General features: G+C 41.6%; 1 protein-coding gene across 2 annotated transcripts; it reads right to left on the reverse strand.

Moving 5' to 3' along the window:
* Positions 1–446: 446 nt before the first annotated feature.
* Positions 447–23,685, reverse strand: CSE1L (chromosome segregation 1 like). Of its 2 annotated transcripts, none has more exons than XM_039563442.1 (25): positions 23,605–23,685; positions 21,388–21,483; positions 20,712–20,854; positions 17,127–17,228; positions 16,572–16,717; positions 16,193–16,283; positions 15,826–15,933; positions 14,846–14,938; positions 13,432–13,599; positions 13,208–13,337; positions 12,460–12,525; positions 10,718–10,920; positions 9,619–9,703; positions 8,797–8,858; positions 7,908–8,044; positions 7,642–7,745; positions 6,933–7,030; positions 5,918–6,068; positions 5,217–5,425; positions 4,610–4,707; positions 4,323–4,408; positions 3,173–3,254; positions 2,602–2,748; positions 1,536–1,767; positions 447–980 (listed from the first exon to the last, which is right to left on the reverse strand). In XM_039563442.1, the coding sequence occupies exons 2-25, from the start codon at positions 21,470–21,472 to the stop codon at positions 891–893; spliced, it is 2,916 nt and encodes a 971-aa protein (XP_039419376.1). In that variant the 5' UTR covers positions 21,473–21,483; positions 23,605–23,685; the 3' UTR covers positions 447–890. The 2 variants fall into 2 exon arrangements, with proteins under 2 accessions (XP_039419376.1, XP_010395066.1); XM_010396764.4 differs by lacking the exon at positions 23,605–23,685 and adding an exon at positions 22,941–23,126 and having other exon boundaries at positions 528–980.
* Between the last annotated feature and the right edge of the window lie 228 nt (positions 23,686–23,913).

A 23,913-nucleotide genomic window follows, 5' to 3' on the forward strand; every position in this document is an offset into this window, starting at 1 on the left:
CTCACTCCAACAGCCACAACCAGAGTTCAACTGAACTCTGTTCAAGTTCACTTTGAACTCAGGGCCACCAAACCTAATCAGTACATTTTTGAGGAGACAGGGAGAACATCCAAGTTAAACCCAACTCCAAGATCATTGCTTCATTTTTAATACAACAGGAAAACCCCACCTGAAGCCTGATCCCCGCTCCCAGGGAGGACCACTTGCCCTCACTGCATGGTACTGACACGACCTGTTCCAGAAGAGATGTGCCTGTTGGTGAGTATCAAGAGTGACAATAGCTCTGGTCTTCTCCCAAAGTTCTAGATCTGCTCTGTATGATCTTACAATGTACTTATACTATTAAAGAAAATCCCTCACAGTCCCACTATTTTATATTCTATCCTAAGTGTAAAACATCTTTTTTTAAAACTACATTCTCCTAAAACAGTAAGTGCACGGTGACAGGCATTTTAAACAAGTACTTCTTATTTATTCACAATTTAGATAAAGTTTAAGGAAAGACAAAAGAAATACAAAGGACAACATTAAAATGAAAAGGAATTTTAGTGACTGAAGTGAGTTTCTACAGCCAGTGCTCTCCACACATTTCCAAGTATTATCCAAACACTGCAGATGCAGATTTCAAATAAATCCCATAACAAACCGCTATGACTATTCCCTTTGAAATTAAACTGGGAATGGAAGTTAGCCACCTTTATCTATGAGTACACAAACCATCAAATTCTTCAGTTTCAGCTTAAAGCCACACTTATCTTTTACAAGATGGAATCTGCAATACAATTTCAAGCAGCTTTTTCATTTTGTCTGAGCTCTGCTATAAAAAAGTCAAGTGTCAGCCTTCTGCATAACAAACCAGCTTCTGATCTTGCTTGTGGAGTATCTGCAGTTCAGAGCAGACTCACACTTGCAGCTTGGAGGTATCCCTGGAGATACTGCAACGCTTCTGCGTTCAGGCTGGTGCTCAGCATAGACAGAACCTGAAAGCACAGGGCGGAGCAGAGGTGTCAGTGAGTGAAACATGAACCCACTTCTGTCTCCTGCAATCAATCACACAAAGTCAGACACAGAGCACCAGTTATCCACGGGGAAAGTAGCTGACCTCTCAGGCAATCTTTACTTATCAAAATCTCGGACAAAACAAAGATGCTATGCGCTAAAAAAATTAACTGTACACTCACCTTGTCTAATTTTATATAAGCTGCCTGAATTCCCCACGTACATGCAATCAATTGAACTCAAGACATGTATTAGTCATAGACCATCAAGTGTGTAAATTTTCTTTTTTAAAATGGCATATTTAAGCTTATTACAAAATTAAGTGCTGTGAAAATAAGGCCTTTCTAAGGCTCCTGAGGAAAAACCTTACAAAAGCTATATTCCAACAAGGAATAAAACACAGCAAGATCTTGCATTCTAGTTATGACCTACTTCATTTTGCTGATTATAAAACATTAGCAAAGAGACCCATTCACACAAAGGCATTTCTGCTCTGCAGAATGCAGCATCAGCATGTAAGTGTACAAGTCACCTACCCTGCCTGGGCACGCTGTAGACAGTTTGTGGAGAGACTGTGCCAGATGGATTCTAGGATTGTTCACCATTTGACCTACAGGATCGTGTTCTTTCTTCCCAGCAAAGGCTAGTTGGGAGAATGCAGTCTGATAGCCTGGAGTATCTTCTATGTCAATGAAGTGTTCTTCGTCAGGGATCGTGTCATCCTCAGGCAACTCAAAGAGGCCAATGAGGGCCTGCAGCAAAGGAATCCTGGGAGCAAAGAGGGGAGGGCAAAATTGGAATGCTTAAAATATGTTAGGACAGGGTGTATTTTACAAGGATGCTCAAATTATTTGGAACCCTTTATAATTTAGCCTTTGCAGGTCACTTGCTTGGCTACTGAAATTGTAAATGCCCAAGGTAAGCTGGACCAGGAGAACTGTGGGTCTGTATATTTTACAGGCATAATGTGGGTATTCCTATCAACAGCATGAGCAATGTATTTACTTTTTATCAGGTCAAATTGTCATGAAACATACCTAAAAAGAGCAATGATTTTCTGGATCACAACTTTTCTCTGAGTACATTAAAAAAAAAGTTCTAGTTCGGGGATCTAGCCTGGGATCCAGTTATTGTCATCCAACTCAAATTACCTAGCATCCTAGACTGGTGGACTGGTTGACAATCAAAATTCCCAGGTAGCTTTCCCCAAAATTCCACTCTCAAGCCAAGATATTACAGTTTCTTTGTCACGTTATGAATATGCTCAGGTCTCTTGACCAGAACAGTTATAAGTCAAAACTGGGCCTAGCTTTTCAGAAACAATACAAGCTGGAGGAAAGTAGTGTATTTCCCTAGATGGAGTTCCAGCTAGCCAAATCCTTGCCATCTCCATCAAAAACATCTCAAACCAATTCAGTCATCTGGTTTGAAAATACAGTTTCGTTTGTTGCAAAACAGAAGCAGTATGAAATGCCTAAAAAGCCTCGTGGACCTGAAGAGATCACAATGGAGTTTCCTTCAAGGATGTATTTTGGTGAGAGCTCACATTTTCAGTAACTCAAACAGCCTCACTAGCACAACCTGAATAAGTGTGGTACTTACCACAGCTTGGTGTACTCAGTGTCCATCATGGGAGGACATTCTGTCAATATTTTTGTAATGCCAACAGCACAGATTTTCTTCTCAACTTGTCCAGACACTTTCTGGATTTCAGGAATTATAATTTTCTCCAACACCATTCCAAACATCCTATTGTGACGTTGAGAGAAAAAGTATTAGAAAGCCTTATCAGCCTTATGGTGACAAATGAAAACCAGAATCACGGGGAAATAGAGACAACCAGGTAATTTGTTAAGATGCTTCCCTGCTGCAGCAGACATTTGCACATACAAACTTTTCACAAAGGATAACAACTGAAAACATCAATCTTCCCCTTTTATAATCTTCTTAGATTAGTAACTTGAACTATCAGTGAGGAACTGTAGTCAGAAATTCAGAAAAAGATGACTTGCTAGACAAATAAATAAACCACATTAGGAGAAACATTTGGCCAGTCAAATTAGTGATAAATGTAGTCTGACAGTTAAGCTAAAGAGACAACTCTTTCTTACTTCAAAAGATAAAAATAACACAGCAGTATTAAATATAACCCAAACAAACAAAACATACTAACTTTGGCTGTATGCTGTCAAATATTTCTTGCAGAGCTAATGCCCCGTATCTTACACAATACAAATTAATGAAGACAAGGAAACCTGTAACAAGAAAAAAGTCAAAGTAAAACCCTATGTGGAAACAAAATAGCTTTAGAGTCAGCAGCAAAACACATTCTAACAAGTTTTCCAAGGGGATAGAAATGAGAGTCTTTATACATTTTCAGTTTAAGTGAAGTACATGAACTTGCTGCCTTGAATTTTTCCTAAAAACTGATCTTTTCACGCAGCACAACACAAAAACAAGGTGGTACAAGACAAAAGTAATTCCTTTTTTCCGTGATAGCAGTTATAAAAAGGCATTAGAAAAGCCATTTGCAATTTTTTTCAGATCAAGAACCAAAAAAACTCTTCAATACTTTTAGCAGAAAACTTCATACAACACAGACGTTGAGGTGAGCTATGAGCCCTTTGTGGTGTATTAAAAGCACCACTTCAACTTTGTTTGTGGAACACCATTATAAGCAACTCTATCATTCTTGTTCCTATCAGGTGGCATTGACCAGATTTTATAGGATTAAGTAATACACACTGCGTAATTTGTGTAGTGATAGTATCATTCAAGTAATTTAATCAGTATGACAATCTTCTTGTGACAGCAGGAATAACCAGAATATGTATTTCAATAATCTGTCACAGCTTCGCCAGTTTAACATAAAACCTTATCAATAAATTTAGTCATACTAAGGCAAAAATGACACAAAAGTATGGAGTATTTCACAGTACTAACACACAACTACAGGTAACTCCAGGACGTGTGGCCAGCATTGCTGTGCTGCATGAGAGGGAAAGTTTGCTGTAATTGGCTGGAGATTAAATGGAGACATTTTCAGATAATGACATCACACACACTAGGAAAGGAAGAGAAATATGCAAATCTTGTCCATTATTTTAATTACATTCCCTCAATTTTCATGACGTAAGTGTCACCTGCTATGGTGACTGCCCCATACACCCCTCTTGATGAGAAATAATTTGGAGCAAGTTCTTGGAGTCACCACTATCCCTCCATCCACGTATCCACAGGGCGTGACAGGACATTCGTTCTGTGCAGCTGCACACTCTGAACTACTGCTGTCACCAGAGCTTTTCACAGAGCAAGGAACTTACTTTTGATAAATTTTGTTGTTTTGGAATTTTGAAGTCTTTGGAATAGCAGAATGAAGATCTGTTTCCTGTACTGGTCAACTGATTCACTGGAAATTTAGAAGAATAGTTATTAAATTCACACTAGGATTTTACTGATGCCACTTCACAGAAATATATGTATAGAATAGTTAAAATCCATTTGACTGAAAAATGTGATCTTTCAGCTGTTAAAAATTAACATTTGGTATGTTTACACACTTCATAATTAAAGTCTACAGAAGTTAGCTTTAAATTCAGCTCATACTCACGGAGGCATATGCTCGATGATACTGTTCAGAAGATAGAACCCTTGATGATCATTAGCTTTAGAGGCAATCAACTTCTGGAACACACCTAACAATCCAGGCTGCAAGAAAAGCAAATATAAAACCCTAGACAACAATTCTTCGTATGTGACCTACCAGAAAATTTCCCATTACCATCTAAGGCATACAGCAAGGCAAAAGCCTTCATAACCTAAGCCAGGATTCAGTTTTTGCAGTTCAGATCAAAGAAGACACACTTTGGCTTCTTCTCACTCACTCTTCTCAAGACCGTTTTGAACAGAACCTGAGAGGTCTCATTATCCACATGTTAAACATGAGGCAAACAAGACAGGAAAACTGTGGAAACTTACCTGCTTGCAAGAACTAAGAGCAGGAATTTTTCATCTCAGTTGACAAAAGCATGATAGCCTAGGATTCATTTATCCACGTAGTGGAAAAGCACCCAAAAAGCTACATTCAGAATATAAGTCTTTCTACGTAAGCACCAAATTCTGCACAAATCCAGCTATTTGCTGAAGTTCCTCATGATTTGTAACCTCAGATCACCGTGTCTCGAGGCAAACACTGTGACTCAGCCCCAGCAACTCACGATTTTGTCGGCAGCAGCGCTGGCGATGGTACTGGCGCCCCGCTCTAAGTAAGCCTGCAGGAGTCGGACCAGAGGGGGAATGTTTCCTGTCCTTTCCCAGAGAACTGGCTGTAGCAGATGAGGAAACAATGCCATATAGGATGATGGGATTTCATTTTTATGCATTTCTAGCAGTAGGGACATCACTTGAAACACATAAGGAATGAACTCTGGAAGAGAAACAATGACATTTACAAAGTCAGACAACATGGTCACTGTCAGTTCCCAGAAACCACGTATCTGTGGATTGAACCCACAATTTAATGATATTATCACCAAGATTTCAATAAATAAAACTATGAAGAAACCTCTTCCAAAATGTAATTATTCCAAAAATTAGCAAGCATTGCATATATAAACTTTCTATTTCCTCTACCCATTAATGTTTCAGAACACAAAAAACTAACTACTAGAAACAAGACAATAGAATTAAGAATAATAATAAGAGGCTTTGGAATAGTGATTGCTAGATATTTTAGAAATGCAATTTAAAAATAAGTGAATGCTGTTTACATACCCTATGGAACAATCTGAACACTTTCAGACTGTGAAAATCTGTTTCTCCCCTTGAATTTCCTCTGGTACAAAAAATCCTGCCATAAGGTAAATCCTAGCAGCCAACCCCAGTGGAGAGAGCACAGGCACTCACTGACTGTCATTACCTTGCACATCATTCTGCAGGATCTCTGTGAACACCAGGAACAAAGCCTCCTCAAAGCTCCCCACTGCCTCTGGGTTTGCCTTGCACGTTATCCTTATCGACAAGCAGATTGACTCAAACATGTAATGGTTAAAGTGAGGTTTGCTGGGATTCTAAAAACAAGTTACAAAGAGACAAATCAACCCAAACTTGCAGACAAGTAATTTATTTTTCGACTGAAGACCAAAATAGCATTTGGGACTAAGGATACTTGTAACTTATTTCTTCATATGCTTATGAAATCAATTCCACAGATAAAAGCAAACATAAAGACCTCTAAGGTATAAAGGAGAGGGGTTTTTCACAAATATTTCTGTGACTACAAGTGTTTTTCAAAAGCTCTATGTAAACTAGAAAACAGTAAAAATATCACAGAACAAAAACCAGAAAAAGATTATTTTTCAATCCTCTAAGTGTCCAGTCAATTGTCTATTGAACACTTCTTATATGCTGCAGCTGAGTTTTAACTGTACAGAGAAGCAGTTTTTTGGATAGTTGATGAAGGTATTCTAAGGCATTCCCTGATATCAATGGTTAAGAATTTGGCCAGTCTAAACAAAAAACTAAGAGTACTTTAACCACCAAAAGCAGAAGGGTCATTCAATCCCACACTTCAGTGCCAATATTTATTATCAGCTTCAGACGTTTCATGGGCAAAGAATACAGAAGTTGTGATAAAACCAGATTATTGTATTGGTAGCCTCTGCACAAGCAAGCATTTATACTACAACAAACTAGCGTTACAGAAAGAGTTCATATGCTGCTTCTAAATCTCAGATGAAAGGAGGGAGAATGATCTGAAAGTATGTTCTGAAAGGAAGGCAGTACCTTACTGGAATGCTGTTTCCACTTAGTTGAGTCAGAAAATACTAACTATTTAGAGTATTCTAACAGAACACCACCAACAAGGTATACCTAAGTCCTCCGCAAGACCGCTCCAAAAGGTAAAAGGTGACTCTTTTGCTCTGTTTCTTTACCTTACTGACAGCCAGCAGTTTCTGTGTGAGCTGTGTGATGACAGAAGGGATGTATGGAATTATGGACTCCTGTAGCAGAGAAAAACTCCTCATGATGGCTGCAAATAAATGGAAAATGTTACCTTCTGAAGACAAAATAAACTTCTGCCACCCAATGTATGCCTAAATCTTTTACCTTTTACTGTTAAAATAGGATCCCAAGGAATTAGGTACAGTAAAAAGAGCATCTGCTGCAAGAACATTCAATCTATAATCATGACAAAGCATAAAACAAAGTCTCATTATTCCCATTCTACAGATGGAACACGGAATATTAAGTAAGTTTACAAAGACCACTACTTGTCCTAGGCAAGTCTCAGATCTCAGCATCCTCTTAGCCATGACCAGATCTATCCTCTCATTAGCCATGACCACATCTCCTCTCCATGACCAGATTGCTCAGATCTTCCCCTGACACTGTCCAGGTAGCTGTCCTGACTACAAGACCACCAGTTGAGAAAAAATTTCCCACAGTATCATTATGTTTAGTATTTCTCTTTGCCACTGTAAGTTCAGCACAGATGACTCGATACAGTCGGATGAGTAATGGCAGGCTCTTCAGCACATTTGCATAAAATAGGTTTTGCAAATAAAAATGTCAGGAACCTGTAACTGTAAGCCTCAAGTTAACCAAGTTATTCTTATATTGCAGGACTCATTAGGCATTTACCTTTCATAATGTATTCATTTTCAGATGAGCCAGGAAGCGTCAGAGCTTTGAAAAGGTTTGTTAACAGCACTTCTACAAATGGTGCCATTTCTGCAGCTGTAATGCTGTTAAGTGAAACACAGCTCTTTAATGATGAAAGAGAGTCACAAACTTCAAGCCTTATACAATACCATAATACATGACATGAAGGATCCCCTACAGGTATTTCTTATCCTTAATGCACAAAATCTATGTAGCAATGAATTTATTTCTGCTTGAAAACTTACAGGGTGGCATTATTTGTCCCTCTCATGGTAAAGAGTCTTTCAAGAGCATGAGCTGCATAGGTATGGACCACGATACTTTCTGCTTGGAGATGATTGATTAAGAGGGGAATAGACACCAGCAGTTGCTCTTTTGGTACCTACAAAAACAGAGCAACAACTCATATGTATGTTAAAAAATACAGATGGTTCCAACACTGGAGCACAACCAAGCTCATGAGCAACACACAGAGCTTGGCAGAGGGAGAAACCTTGGGAGGTTCCTCCTGTTGCTACATAACACCTTGAACAATCAGGAAGTACCTATTTCTGTCATCGCTCATATACTTCCCCCTCAACACCAATGGTACATTTGATTAGCAGTAAGTGCAGATAATCCTAATGTATATTCCCTTTCCATTTTACTTTGTCTTAGCAGGTAATTAAAAATATCAAGGTTTAAAAAACCAATATCATGTATATGTCATAAGAAATGAATAAAGGTAATCTGAAATTTAGAGTAATATTCAACATATTTTCTTACCCCATCTCACAAATCAGAAAAGGTAAAGGACAAAACTGCTGTACTCTGTAACAACTACTGCAATGATACGAGCAATCAAGCATATTTGGACTAACACTGACTTGAAAATGTCTGAGTGTGCCACAGAATTAAGCAGCTAACATATTCAGTGTTCCCACAGCATATGGACAGCATATAGACTACATGTTAATTGGATATTTATAACAATATCATTTACTTTCTGAACTAAAAATTCAGCATGAAGTGTTACATATGACTATCAAACACCTGTTGAGTTAGCATATGGCCAAGTGCGATAAATTAGGCTTGGCAAGTATAAAGTAACAACCTACAATATGTTTTTACCATAAGAGTAAAAGAAAAACTTACTTGGTTTCTAAAAATCATGATATATTTGATACCATCTGCTTTTAGCACAGGGAATTCATTCACTGAAATAGAAAAATATGCAAACTTCATTGATACTTCTCATACAAATGTGATTACTGAACATGTACTATATATACAGGTGTCACTTGACACTAAGTAATGATCTTCCCCCATAAGAAATAATACTGGCAATGTTTTTCTATATTTCTTAGTTCCTGCACTTTGGTATGGGCACTGTTAGAGTACCAGTTTTATGTACGAATCACACCCCAGTACCATTAAGAGTATGGTCCAGCTCAGATGAAATCTCATCTTCTGGCTTCAATTTTAGCAGCCTCCAATTACACATTTCGAGACAACCCACTATGCTTCAAATATAGTAAGATAATTGTTGAAGTATAAAATAACTATGTGGCTTAAATCTAGACATCCACAACCTCATCAGTAAGGGCTGATGCAGGTCACGTGGCCTCAGTATTTTAACTTCATTGGGTTTTGTAGAGCATAGAAGTTTATCATAACATCTCAAATACAGAAATCAAATTACTTGGATTCAACAAGTTTAAGCATGTAGCTGATAGCAACCATGTGTGTACATGCCCTGATCTTGCAGAGAGCAGGTGGCAAGGTGGCAATCCACCTTGCTGTAATAGCTCCTTCACTGCTGGCCAAACAAAAATGAATTACTGTGTGCCAGGTGTTAACAGTCCCTGTCTCAGAGATTATGCTGATAAAGGAGTGCTTCAGACTTCAGAAACAATGGTCACTGACAAGGTTATGATATATAACAAAAATACCGTATCAAAATTAACATTAACTTACCAGTAGCAGACTTTAAGTCAGGTTGAATGTGATTCACAAAGAATTCTGTCAGATTAACGAGTTCATTGGCCTGTGTTATTCCATGCTGGAAGAAGCAAAAAACAACTCTTACTTTTATATGTCGACATATAAACTGCTAGTTTTCTCACTCATTTTAAATACTCTTAGTTTTCTCTTAAAAAAATGCAGCCTCTTTTTAAACCAGGATTTTTAGATGGAGATTTTTCAATGAAGTGTTCTAAGTTAGTCCATATTTGCCATTAAATAGCACAGAAAAAGACACAAACTTTGCAGTTTCACAAATGCTACCAGACTGGTTCCCATTACACATCACTAACAACTGCTGGGCAGCAGTATACACCAGGCTTCAGGACAAGACTGAGAACCTTCAGCAAAATTGCATTAAATGCTGCACGTGTTTTACTATGTTTGCCTCAAATCAGTCTTGTGAAGAAACTGAGATTTGAACCGTAACAGCATTTAAAATATCTAAAGTATATCTAAACTTCTTCCATAGGACATTTGATACAATGCTCCTGTTTCCAAATACAGATTAGCCCAGCTGTGGTTTTTCAGTGTCTCCAGCGTATTAACTGCTTTCTCCCCAACAAGTAATGAGATCCATTTCCAGCCATCATTAGCATTCACATGTAATTTACAAATCAAACACTCGAGTAGCAGGAAACACTGGGAAATATCACGACAAGAACTCCAAGAGTCATTTAAATTCCTTTTAGTCTCTTTAACACGTCTGATCATCTTCTCTAAAGCTCTATTTGCCTTCCATGGCTTCCAGAGTGCCTCAGGACCACTTAGAGCTTAGAGGTTCCAGACTGGAGCAGGTTTTGTTTCTTTGTCTGGCTGGATCCCACGTGCCAGTCAGGCTGGCCAAATGGCCACACTGTGCCCCATCTACCTGAAGGTCAGATACCACCAACTGTGATAGGATCATATAAAGGACAGCTTTTAAGCTCATCAACATGAACTACTGCACACACAGTTACTCCCATTCTGAAGCAGCTTAAAACGCACGGCAGGCCTCGCCCGCGCTGTAATACCTGAATGCAGACGGATTACAATGAACAGAATGTAGAAGTACCTTCTGTGTTTGAGCTTTCGATGCCAAAGACGTTACAAGGTAAATAGCTGCATCTTTGTGCTTCCAGTTAACAGATGGATTCTTTGCATATTCTTGCAGCATAGAATTAACATATCCAGAAAAAATCCCTGTCACAGGTCCTTCAAAAAATTTGCACAAGCCTCTGACTAGATCACAAGCTGCTCTGCGCCTGGTGTCAATATCTGCACGAGAACCAAAGATTCTTTGGATATGAGAAAGCATACAGCTTTTCATATTAATAAACATAATAATCAAAACAGTAACAGTTCCTCAAGTTACAGCCAAACCCCATGCTAATTACTGCAATCTTACACTGATGTGTAAGAACACACGTAAGCCTTTTATTTACTGTCACAACCGGACTACTTGTACACCAAGGACAAGGGACACCTGCCCCTGAGCAGTGGCAGCAGACATGCAGGGGGGCTGGTACTGGGTTGACATTATGCACCCAAACATACTGGGTCTGGCTGGGAGGGAGTTCATTTTCTCCCCAGCGGCCCATATGGCGCCGTTTTGTACCAGTGACTAAAGCTGCTGGTAACACCCCGGGTTTGGCTGCTGCTGAAGAGCACTGTCAGTGTCAGGGCTCCCCCTTCCTCCTGCTTTGCCTTCCCAGCAAGTAGTTTGGGGCAGGCAAGGAGCTGGGATGGGGCAAACTGGGCAGCTGATCCAAACTGATCAACGGGATATTCCATGCCGTATGACATGCTCAGCAATAAAAACTGAGGGGAGGGGGTTTGGGGGGAGGCAACCATTGCCCAGGGACAGGCCGGGCAAAAGTCTGCCTGTGGGCAGTAGTGAGTCATTAACTTCTTTCCTCTTTCCTTACTCTTTCTTTCAATTAAACTGTCTTTATCCATGAGTCTTCTCACTTTCACCCCTCCCACTCTCTCCCCCATAAGAATGCAGCAGGGTGGAGCACAAGCCAGCTGCTGGCCCACCACTCCTGAAAGGACATTTTTGCAAAAAACTTCAGAAATACCTAAAATGCAGCCAATCTCGGATAAGAATGATAAAATGTTTTCTTGAAAAAAGTTCAAAAATTTTTCCTCCAATTTTGTCCTCCACTGCAAGTATTCAGTAATTGCTTAAATCTATTATGAAATGCCATTACTTCAAAAGTGTCTGTCAGTGAACCGCTGGGGCCCAGAACTGTCACGCAGACCTAGGTTTGGCTCACTCGGGCTCTGGCCTGGCTGCAGAGCACAGCCTCCCTCAGCACCCCAAGCAGCTGGGCCGGCACAGCCATGTCCCAGGGCAGTCACTGCTCTGAACACATGCCACATCCCAGGCTGGCTGCTGTACAGCTGGCCTGAGCAGAGTTTGTATGCAACCCCAGGCAGAATTTCAGTTTAAACATCACAGTCTCTCCCTGTTATTTAGAACTCCACACATAGGAACTAAATACACAGCTGGCTACCACTCAGCACTGACTTACAGGCTGTATTTGCTGAAATTTGCTGAATGTGGGCAGTGCAGAAGACATACCAATCCAATTAAGGAGAAAGACCTATAAACATTGTTCAAACCAGAAAGACTCTGTGACGAGCCTATCGTGACAGTAGACTTGATCATAGACTGGATAAAATCCAGCTGGGGGTGGTGCGTGGAAATCTTCTCAATTTCAAAATGAAGTTATAAAAGCTTCAGTAAATTGCTTCAGCACTTTAGAGCTATATGTAAAGACCAAGTATTCTTAGTATAAATCTGTGGATTACCAGATCCTTCCAAATCCCTTCTTATATATTCTTCAGAATTATCTTCAAATGCTTCTTCATCAGCCGCTGAAAATATAAAATACATAGAAGTTTAAGTATTGAAGTCTCTGGTTTTTATGGTGAAAGGGTGTATCATTATCAATTTGCTATATTTTCCAAGGACTTTTCTGTAACTTTAATAGTAATTAATCAGAAATATCCAGCCGGACTAGTCTGTTTAGCTTTTGTCCCACAAATTAGTCTTTCATACCCACGGGCTGATACATTAATTCAAAGAAAAACCTCTAACACATATTCAGTGCCAGGTGTATTTGAAGAGGCTTTCAGAGTCATAGACTTAAGAGAGACAAGCTCCTTGTCACTGCAATATATTTTCACTGCATTTTAAATACAGGATCAATATGAGCCCATCAAAAGTTGGAGAACTAAACCCTACAATTTGGTAGGCTGACATTCCTGCCTATTCAGGCTCCCTGAATTATTCAGATACTCACTTTAAGTATGGAAATTTATTGGTGGCATATAACCTAGACTTCCTCCAGTGGGATTTCAACACAAAAAATTAGGTATATTCATACAATTCTACAAAGCCCACAGGACAGCAATCTGCTGCAGAAACTTGGGTTTGAATCTAGCACTAAGGTACACAAGAGAGTCACACTCAATTCTTAGTCCTGCAAAGCAACACATCATGATAATTAGTTAGATTTTTGTTGTGGTTTTTAAAATTAAAGTCTCAAAAAGTTACCTCTAAATTCCATATTGGGAACAATAACTTTTTCACAGATGCTTGTCAATGTATTCTGGTCTTCAAACAGATGCTTGTAATGTGGTCTCTCGCAAACTGAGGCCAGAAACTGGATTGCGTTACTGACCAGCTACAGCACCACAAACAGAACACAAAGCTTTAGCATGACTGATCAATTTATAATTTATTATTAAACTTGACAAGATCAGATTTTAGCAACTCACCAAGTCATACTTCACTTCCTGGCCTGTTGTGACTAACAGATTCCAGATTGCTGTTACAAAACGTGGCAGGTAGGGCTGGAATTCTTCATCATATTTTTGAGCATATAAAGCAGCATTATCACAAATTTGTGACTTCAAGAGCTCCAGCAATCCAGCTTCCTCTTCATCCTCACATAAAACAAAACTAAGAACTTAAGATCCAAACTTCAACACTACTTAAACATTAAAAGTATCAACGTATTTAAGTGAAATATTTACATCACCATTTTATCATGTTCTAAACAGGTGAAAGAAATCCCCCTCATGTCCCTAGATCTGCTGTATTTTGCTGATCTGTACCCAAACTGCTCTTCAAGTTAGAAATCATACCTGCATTTCAAAACAAGGTACTATGCACTTGAAAACAGACACAATGGTTCACCCAGAATTAATTTACATATGTAATATGAAAAAGGTAACACGAGGCATTGAAAAACATGCTTAGAAGCCACTATATCATGATTCTTTAAACTGAGTAGCTGTAGAAGTTCCCTCCCCTTCCCCACATCAGCACAGATGTTTGTGGAACCACAATGTGAACTGGGAAATTGAGCTGGAATTAAAAAAAACCAACTCAATCAAACACCACCCCAGTTCTGTCTGCCCCTCTCCCCTCCATCCCCACCTTTCAGCTTTACTGCCTGTCCCAGTTCAGCTGCAGGAGTGCTTATGCTGGCAGCAGCCCACAGACACAAGACAAAAGAGCAGAAAAGCTTCTTTTAGCAGCAAAGTAACTAGAGCACAAGATACACTTAATATGCCTCCCTATGTGTTGTCAAGAAATTTACAGAGTTGTTTTGGCTCCATCAAGTGGCAAACTATTGTGCTATATCTGGAAGACATCAGCCCTTAAAATGAGAAAATATGCACAAAAATAACTGGAGCTTTGCTGACCTGCTATCAGCTTTCACCAGTGAAATTACTGACTCTTTAACTAGATCAAGACAACAAATGCTAAAGTACATAGAGATGTCCTGCCCTCCATGGTCAATTGTTTCAAGTTCTTTAAGATACCCTGTTTTCTCGAACATAGTGCATGAAGCAGCTGAAATGTACAGAAAAACCTGAGCCCTGTGATGCTAATGGTCAGGTTACTTCAGCAGCTCTTCTTGAAAGAATCAACTCAGGGATGAGTATTAGTAATTTGATTTCTGTGCACAGCTGGGTATACCTGTAACTGTCAAACAGCTTTAAGAACTGAACCTCAAATTCCTTAGACAGCAGAGCAACATCTCTTAAACTCCATTTTCTTACAGTCATTCTACCCCCTTGTTTGCCCCACAAAAAAACCACTGCAATGTTCAGAATTCGACCTAACTTGTCAGTCCACTCTGCCCCCTACAGATGCAAACCAGGTGGTTTATGCAGTACTTACATCAGTCTGCAAGAGTTTATTATCTAAAGTTAAAAGGCTATGAAAATTTGTCATCCATGTTTCCATGTTATCTTCAAAAAACTCAGGAAGATCCTGTGAAGGAAAAGTATGAATCAACATTTTAATTTCTGATTGCACTGCTTAGATAACATACCTACACAGGAAATAAAGCATTCAACTTCTAATCTACTGAGGGACAATAACCTGTGGAAAACAATCTCCAAATTAAAACAGTGCCCCTTCCTCCTCCCAAACAAAAATTGTCCTGGAAGAACCCTGGAGTACAACGAGTTCCAAATAAACTAGTTGCTTAGATGCTACACAGCTCACACTTTCATAATGAATGAGCCTTATCAGCTCTCACTCTCAGAATGAGAGCACAAGTCTCTTTTAGCTCCAGCTTGTTCTTTTGCCCCCATGGAAGAACAGCCCAAGGAATCCAGGCACAATCACACTTCACAGCTCATGATGAGACACTAAATAAATGTCACCTCAGCAAGGGAGCTTTTTACCATTTCCCATACAGCACATTTATTAATGTCCAAAATGTAGATCTGATTCCAAACCCAGACTACCCGCACTGCTCCCAGAACTACTTGCTCCTACAGTGCCACAGAGCTGCTACATGTAATGGACTTTCACCTACATGACCCAGTTCCTGTCAGTACAGACAATTCATAAAGGGGTACAGTGAATAGAAACTCAGGCATTGGACTCCTGCCTTTCCCAGCTCCTACTCAGAGGCATCATACAACATCTCCTTGAAGCAACACCACCTCAGACTCCCTTGAAATTGTGTTTACACAGGGCCAAGCTAATGTCTTAAATAACCCATCCGTACTGTGCTTTTACTCCAACACATGCACTGTTGATTTTTCTTTTTGCCATAAAACATGGCCTTAAACGCTGCCTCAAATGAATTCTAGAGTAACAGCTTCATCAGAACAAAGCAAAACTATCCCAAGAACAAGGAGATTCACCTGAAAATTTAAACTGTAGAACAGCTTCGCAATTAGAATGAGAGAAGAAAACAGAACCTTCAGGGCACTGGCATCATTTGCATGTGTGCTGCAAAGTTCAATAGTTGCCTAGAAAAAGATGCAAGATCATCAAGTACAAAACCCATACCAACAAAAAATACTGAAAAGTGTCATGAAATGGTTTTTTAAAACCAGAAAACACAGTTATTTTTCATCCTCTTATCAATCTTGTTAGGTCTCACTTCATGACTTGAATTTAAACCCCTTTAACAGTTTCGAACAATTATTGAGTTTTAATTTTACAGGCATCCACAACAAGCAATTCAGAACATTAAACTTCTTTTAGAAATGACTCAACAAGAAATACCTTAAAGAGATTTGTCAAGGGTAAAGCAAAGGCATCAAGAACAAGTTTGATCTCTGTCCACAACTCATTTGACTTAAATTCATGGCGGTACCTGACAAGAAACAGAGAAACACATGAAAAACAGAATACAGTCTTCACATTTATTACCAAATTAGAAACAGATTTTTGTTTTGTGCTGAACCTTGAAACAAATACTGTCAAGTAAACAAGAACTAAACAACATAATTCAAAACCATGCAAGGTATACAATTGGACAACTACTTAAAAGGCATATGTAGAAGTCACAACTATAGGCTTTGTAAATCTCCAAAATTAAGTCCAACATGCCAGCTGAACAGAAATTTTACAATCCATACACAAACTCCCTTATTTCCAGTACCTTTTAAATAAAGAGTGAGCGGTGCGAAGAACCCCATTGATTACGTGGAAATCTCCGCTCTGAAAGCGATTCACCATTTCTGTCAGCAAGTCTGGCCACTTCTGAGGGAAGTCTTCCCGCCCAATGATACTGATGGCATCACTCAACTGCAAAGGAAACGGAACTGTGATGTGACAGAACTGCACACAACAGTCGTGCCAGGTGCTGCAAACATCCGAGAAAATCCTGGTTATTCTTGTCAGATTCAAAAATTACTGTGTTAATTATCTACTACTTTCCACACAAATACAAAAATCTCACCTTAAGTTCACACAGTCTCACTTTCTAGAATTCCTGTTTAACTGCCTAATGCTAGAACTTAGCGGTAAGATTATACAGTAATTGTCTTAAAAAATGTTAAAGTAGGTAGAAATACCTGTAACAATATCCTCGAAGTTATTTGGATCAGGATGAGCTCACTGGTAAGGGAACTGAGCTCTACCAATAACCACAGCCTCTAGACATGCTTAGAATATTCCCAAAGTTTCAGGGATCCCACCAGGAATAACATATTACCTGCTTTTGAATTTGTTCTGGGCTGCTAAGCATCAAGGGCACTATGTTGGCTTTAATGGCTATTCTGTCCGACTCACATATTTTATTTGGCTCATCCTCAACCTAAAATGAAAACAATAATTAAGTTACGGGCAGTATTCTCTGGGCAATGAGAGATGATCAGCACTTCAGAAACCAACTGCTTATACTGAGTTATGTAACTATTACATTGCTGAAGAACCTAAGAAGCAGACCTGTTCGAGACACTGCCTTCAATAAATTTGGAACAGCAGTATCTGAAAAAAGCTGAAAGAAATAATGTCCTTCTGTAAAACTTTGAAGTTTTTTTCTCCTTCCCTAAGGGTAACTTTTCAGGTCATCAATTGAGCAGCAGTGAGGGTGGGTGCACACAGCAATAAAATCCCCACATTTAACCAAGTCTCCTCTTCCACTACGCCAAACAGCACCTCTGAAAACCCCACAAATTGATTTTGTGTGAGCTGCCTCAAGCCATACTTTCTAGAGACTGTAAATGAAGGTGTAGGTTACACAACCAAAACGCTAACATTGACTCTAAGAGTTGTCTAACCAGCTCAAAATATCAATCAGTTCCAAGTCCAGTCAGTCAGCAGCGCCAAGCAACAGAAAATTGTAAAACTGCTACTGAAGAAATAAAATAATGAGATGGCTTGTCCCAACCAGTGACAGCAGTGATAGTCACATTATCTGTGATGACAGCACTGAAGTTCAGAGACCCTGAAATCATCCAGCAATTAAAAGAGAAAAGCACCTCCAGACAGTCATTCAATCTTAAAATACCTTAAACCTGATGGTACCACCACCCTCCTTCTCACATCCCTTTTACCATCTTCCTGTTAACTTAAATCAAAAGTTGGCAATTTCAAAATTTCAAGGTATGCTTATCTATAACACCAGCCACTCGTGGGGTTCCCCAGGGCACAGTACTGGGGCCAGTACTGATTAATATCTTTACTAATGATCTGGATGAGAGGATCAAGGGCTCCCTCAGTAGGTTCACAGATGACACTGAGTTGGGTGGGAGTGCGGATCTGCTGGAAAGCAGGAAGGCCTTTGGAGGGATCTGGACAGGCTGGATCCTTGGGCTGAGGCCAAGTGTGGGAGGGTCAACACCACCAAGTGCCAGGACCTGCTCTTGGGGCACCACAACCCCATGGAATGCTCCAGGCTGGGACAGAGGGGCTGGAAAGCTGGGAAACGACCTGGGAGGGCTGGACAACAGCAGCTAAACATGAGCACAGGTGTGCCCAGGGGAAAAAGAGGCCAGTGGCACTTGGGCTGTGCTAGCCCCAGTGTGGGCACAGCCCCAGTGCAGTGCCCACCCCCTGTGCTGGCACTGCTGGGGCACCTCCAGTGCTGGGGGCAGCTCTGGGCCCTCACACCTGAGAGACCTGGAGGGGCTGGAGTGCTTTCAGGGAAGGGAACAGAGCTGGGAAGGGGCTGGAGCCCCAGGAGCGGCTGAGGGAGCTGGGAAAGGGGCTCAGGCTGGAGCAAAGGAGGCTCAGGGGGGACCTTGTGGCTCTGCACAAGTCCCTGACAGGAGGGGGCAGCTGGGGGGGAAAGGAGGAGGGTCGGGCTCTGCTCCCAGGAACAGGAGGAGAGGGAACGGCCTCAAGTTACAGCAGGGAGGGATTAGATTGGATATTAGGGAAAATTTCTTCACCAAAAGCATCATACAGGCTGCCCAGAGCAGAGGTGAAGTCCCCATCTCTGGAGGGATTTAAAAGCCATGTGGATGTGGCACTTGGGGACGTGGGTTAGTGGTGGCCTTGGCAGTGCTGGGGGGATGGTTGGATTCGATATTAAAGATCCTTTCCAACATAAATGATTCTGCAAAAAGCAGTTATAAAAATAAGACACAGAGAACTTGCTTTTCCTCTTCTACCATACTGCATTGAATCAGAAGGTACAGAATTGTTATATATACCTTAAAAATAAACAAGAACAAAAACCACAAAAAAGATCATCTTTAAAATATAAGCTTTACAAGTTTGTATTATGTGAACAGCAGCAATAACTGTCCTAGGCAAGCTCCAAGTAGGGAGGCAGGACTCACTGCTATGCATTTAGATAGATGAGGACAGAGGTGGTGGAGTGCTCAGCAACAGCAAATCCTCCTATGGAGTTAATGAGATTATTCAAAGAAATGAAACTTTTTTACAAGACATGAAATGAAGCACATACATGCATATTCTGTACATACTTCAAAAATAAATTAAAACCAGTGAACTCTTCCCTGGTTCCAGCAGTGCCCTGTGCATCTGTCTCTCCAGGCTCCAACAAACTGAAGTTCTTGAGTAGGCAAAACCCTTTTCCTTCCACTATGCTTTGTACAAGTCAAGTTCAAGGCTGTGAAACAAACCCCTGTGATCTAGGCAAGCCAGCCTTACAGCTGCATTTTCTGTTCATACAGCTGCTCCTGAAACAAAAGCTTCAGTTTTGGGCAAAACAAAGTGCCTGAAGCCACAGAGCAATCAGAACAGCCCTTGGGATGCACTCTCTGCACAGCATCTCTACCTACTTCAAAACAAAATCCCATCCTGAATTACACTGGCAATTCTTTTCCACTTATAACTTTTTCCATAAAACATTATTTCTACTTACAGTACACTACAGAAGATGCAATTTGGGAGAAATGACAAAAAACACGGCATCAAATGAACAAGGTCCTACATATGTCACGCCAGGCTGAATGTGCTGATGTTCTTGAACAAAACCAGACCCAGGACTGCTATAACCTCAATTTAAGTAGGAGGAGAAGGGCAGAAATCACATGCAAATTTGAAAATAGGTACCAGCTAAGATGTAATGATAAAATGTTTAAGTTTCTCTGCAATAAAGAAACATCTGCTATTTTTCAGACAGATATGAACAGTACTTTCAGTAAGGCAAAGCATAAACAGTACCTATTAAAACCTCTCATCATTCAAGGAGTTCAGCTGTCTAAAGCAATACTTTCTACCCTTAAATAAATTTCATGAATACTGAAAGCTCTGAATTAAAAATATCCCTGACCTCTTCAAGACAAAGGATGAGATGGGACTAAACAGCAACATTTGTATTCAATCACTACAAACACTTCCATGTGTAAAACTGGCAAGGCCACCAAAACAAACTGCCCCAGACAATTCTCTGCCCCAGTAGCACCTGCTGATGAATGGTACCATCACCTTGAGCTGCAGGGCTGGACAGAGATGTTTTCAACACAGATACAGGCCCAATGGGCCAGCTTGTTTGTAGACACTCCATAATCATTCCAGTTTAAATAACATTAGTTAGCTGAATAAGCTTTCAATATTGTGCTTCTGCAAAATATGTATATAATGTTAGAGAAAACTACTTGTTCATCATTTTATCACCCAGCTCTAGTAGTTTTTAACAGAAGGGACTCCAGTGGCCTGGGTTTCAGTCCCTTATTAGTAAGTTACACCTTGTGTTTGTTCTCTGAATGATCGACTGCATTTCCCAGACCACGGACACACACATTCCTCAGGGTTACTGAAGAATACCTTATTGTACCTTAAATGATGATTAAGTCTTAGCACAATTCCTCACTAGGATACCTACAATTCTCCAGTTCCTTTTAATATAATTCTTGAATGTTACAGATGCACAAACTTTGATGACATTTTCCTGTGATTTCTCCAGCAGCGTTAAGAGTAGCAACGGATAGTTCTGGCTTCCTTCCACAGATTCAAGGAACTTTTCCGCTGTAAGAGAATATACTGGGGTTAGCAAAAGCTGATCTGCTTTCTCTAACGGGAATCCTACAATTTCTCAAGTGTCTGTTTAAAATACCCAGCACAAACACTTCCCCAGAGCTTCACAGGAAGATGTCTGACAAAAGGTATCACAGGTTCTTTGCTCCCGAGCCCCTCAATACTCCTGCTGTCAACAACAGCTCTCAGATCTCCAGCAGGATGGGGAAATACTGCCTCCTCACCCTTGGAAAAGCCATAACCTCAGAGAAGTAAATCCTGGCTTGTTGTGAACAGCAGCACTGTTTTAAGTAACAGTGCAAAAAAATCAAGAATACAGAAAAATAAAATTTAAAAAAAGCAGATAAAATTATTTGTATTTATATCCATCCCTCATTAATCTTTTGAGGGTTTCATTTTAAAAGGATACTGAGAACTTCTGTAAAGAGGTTACTGCATAAATATCCACTGAAGTTTGCTAAACAGAAACAGAAGAGCCAAAAAGAAACAGAACTTTTTTGTTCTCACTCATGAGAATCACTTACCAGGACGCCTTATAGCAGGATCTGGATCTAGTGTTTTCTTTAGATATTCAGTTAAAGTTTGTAAATTGGCATCACTGAGCTCCATTTTGGCAGAACCTAAAACCCACAAGTAGTTTTGTTACAAGCAGAGATCAGAAAATCTATCCCAAAGCCACACATGTAAAACCAGATCCCACAGAAGCAACATCAGCTCTTTTCAACAATACCTCACAAGCACAGTCCCAACCAGAGTGTACCAGGCACAGGAAACATTCCACTTCTCAAGCAACAGGTAACTGCTAGTGTCTGGTTTATGGACCCAAAATTCCAGAAAAGGCTCACACATCCAGCAGACATGAACCAGGTACGGCCAAAAGAGGATCTCTTCCCCTTTCAGGACAACAAGAACTTGATTCTGCTTTTGAGAACTGCTGTCAGCCCCAGAAACTGCTCCTGACTGAGAAAGCTGAACAGTCCTGCCCTACATAATTGTAAATAAAACAATTCAAAGTGTGTTGAAGAGTCAAGGTTTTTTTTAAAAAGTCAAACACTCCTTATCAAAGAAAAACCTCAAAATAAAATACTTTTTTAAAAAACAGACAAAAGACTGTGCAAAGCCAGACACTTTGTCCTCTCTGTAAGATTAATTCAGACTAGGATGGGAGCTAATTTAAATGCAATACTTTTTACAAATAACTTTGTGCAGTAAGTCCATATTGCTCCTCTCTAGTAATCCTTCCACATGCATTCTTATCTGTACCACAGTTACTTCACAGCCTGCATTGGAATAATTTAAATTACAGCAACCCTACAACAGTAAGATATGCTTTAATGGAGATGTTCCTCTGGACATCATCAATCCTGCCCTCCTTCATACCACCACCAGCACAGTTCACTCCGTACAAAGGTTATGAGGAATCAAAGGTTTTCCATTTTTTCTATTTAGTAAGATTGACTGAAATTTACCTGTCCCACTTTGGAGTTGTTTCATGCTAATCATCAGTGCAATAAATAGTTTTATACAAGCATGCTTGCAAAGGCAGTGAGCTTTAGTGACACAATTTTTATGTCAGCTATGGCATCTATGCAATTTAAAAAGCAGCAGGATCTTCTTGAATTAAATGAATGTTAATAAGCAAATCAGATCCTAACATATTCTGCAAGAAGTAAAAATCTACCTAAAGAGTCCTGCCTCCCATGTTTCCCTCTGCTTTTGGGGTTTACTTGTCTGTAGTCTTGTTCACCAATTCACATCCACCAACATATTCTGACCTGTTACCTACATATGCTTATTTCCTTCTCTTCCTCTAGTTCTTCATGTTTGTTTTCCAGTACAAAAACATTGGTGGTACTTTAGCTGGAGTGGTACGATGCTTTGTGTTGTGTCGTAACATGTGCCTGCAGAAAAGGCCTCAGAAAACCCACAAACGTACGTAATACATCACCTACTTTAGTCAAATTAATGCAGACCGCTTACAGAGAGGAAACCCAAACCCGGGCAGAACGCGGCCGTGCCCCTGAGACTCGGACCGGGAAGAGCTTCACGCAACTCCATCCCCTCACCCAGCACTGACCGAACAACTCCCACGTGCCGAAGAATGTTCAGGGCCCAGATCTGATGGGAAAAACTATCCTGGCACTGCTCTGAGCATCCCTAGGGGCATTTCCCGCTTCCCGAAGCGCGGGGCCAGGGGCGGCGGGAGCCAGACCGGCCCCGCAACGCCGCCCGCTCCCCGCGAACCGCGGGGTAAGGCCGTGCCGGAGCGGCCCGCGAGTCTCCAGCGGGGGCCAGCCCCGCCCTCCCACGCTCCCGCCAGGCCGTTCACCCGCGGACGGGCCGGGCCCGCTCCATCCGTCCCGGCGCCGGACCGCGCCTGCCCCGCTCGCGCTGCCTCGTGCGGCGGCCCCTGCCGAGAGGCCCCGGGGCCGGGCGAGATCCCGAGCGGCCCCAGAACCCTCACACAAACTCGGTTCCCCCCCGGCGACGACGACAGCCCAGACTGGCAGCGGCCGCAGCCAATGAGGGGCGCGGGCTGTGCAGGCCCAGCGGCCTCAGCCCAATCGCGAACCGCGAGAGGCGGGCGGAAGGGCCCAGCGTGGTGCGCTGCGCCTGTGGCCGCGCCGCGGGCCCAGCGCCGAGCGCCGGCGGAGTTTTCGCGCGGGCGGCCTCATGGCCGCCGGTGCACGGGGCCGCCCGTTGCCCCATCGCCGTGCGGGGCAGCGCGGGGCGGGCCTTACCTGGCGGCTCCCCGCGGCGGCGGCGGCTCCGAGCGCTCCGGCTGCGCTTCACATTCAAACCGCCGGGCGAGGGCGCGGCGGCGGCTGCGTGACCGCATCGCGCGGGGCGGTGACACCGCGCTGCCGCCAGGCCAATCAGCGGCCGCGCCAGCCCCGGGCGCGCCAGCGGAAGCCAATCCGCGCTGCGCTCCACGGGCGGCGCCCAATGGCCGGGCCCTTCCCACAGGGCCCCGCGGCGCCTCTCGCGGCCGCGGCGGCCTCGGCCCGGCCCGGAGCGGCGGCAGCGAGGCCGGAGGCGGCGGCGGAGCC

This window comes from Corvus cornix, chromosome 20 (assembly GCF_000738735.6).
Source record: "Corvus cornix cornix isolate S_Up_H32 chromosome 20, ASM73873v5, whole genome shotgun sequence".
NCBI classification, from domain to species: domain Eukaryota; kingdom Metazoa; phylum Chordata; class Aves; order Passeriformes; family Corvidae; genus Corvus; species Corvus cornix.

Coding starts and splice junctions, on each gene's coding strand:
- CSE1L (XM_039563442.1), bottom strand. CDS start 21,472: ATGGAGCTCAGTGATGCCAATTTACAAACTTTAACTGAATATCTAAAG. Junction 15,934..16,192: donor CCTTGACAAATCTCTTTAAG/GTATTTCTTGTT, acceptor ATCTTTTTCTAG/GCAACTATTGAACTTTGCAG. Junction 10,921..12,459: donor AAGGGATTTGGAAGGATCTG/GTAATCCACAGA, acceptor GTTCTCGTGCAG/ATATTGACACCAGGCGCAGA.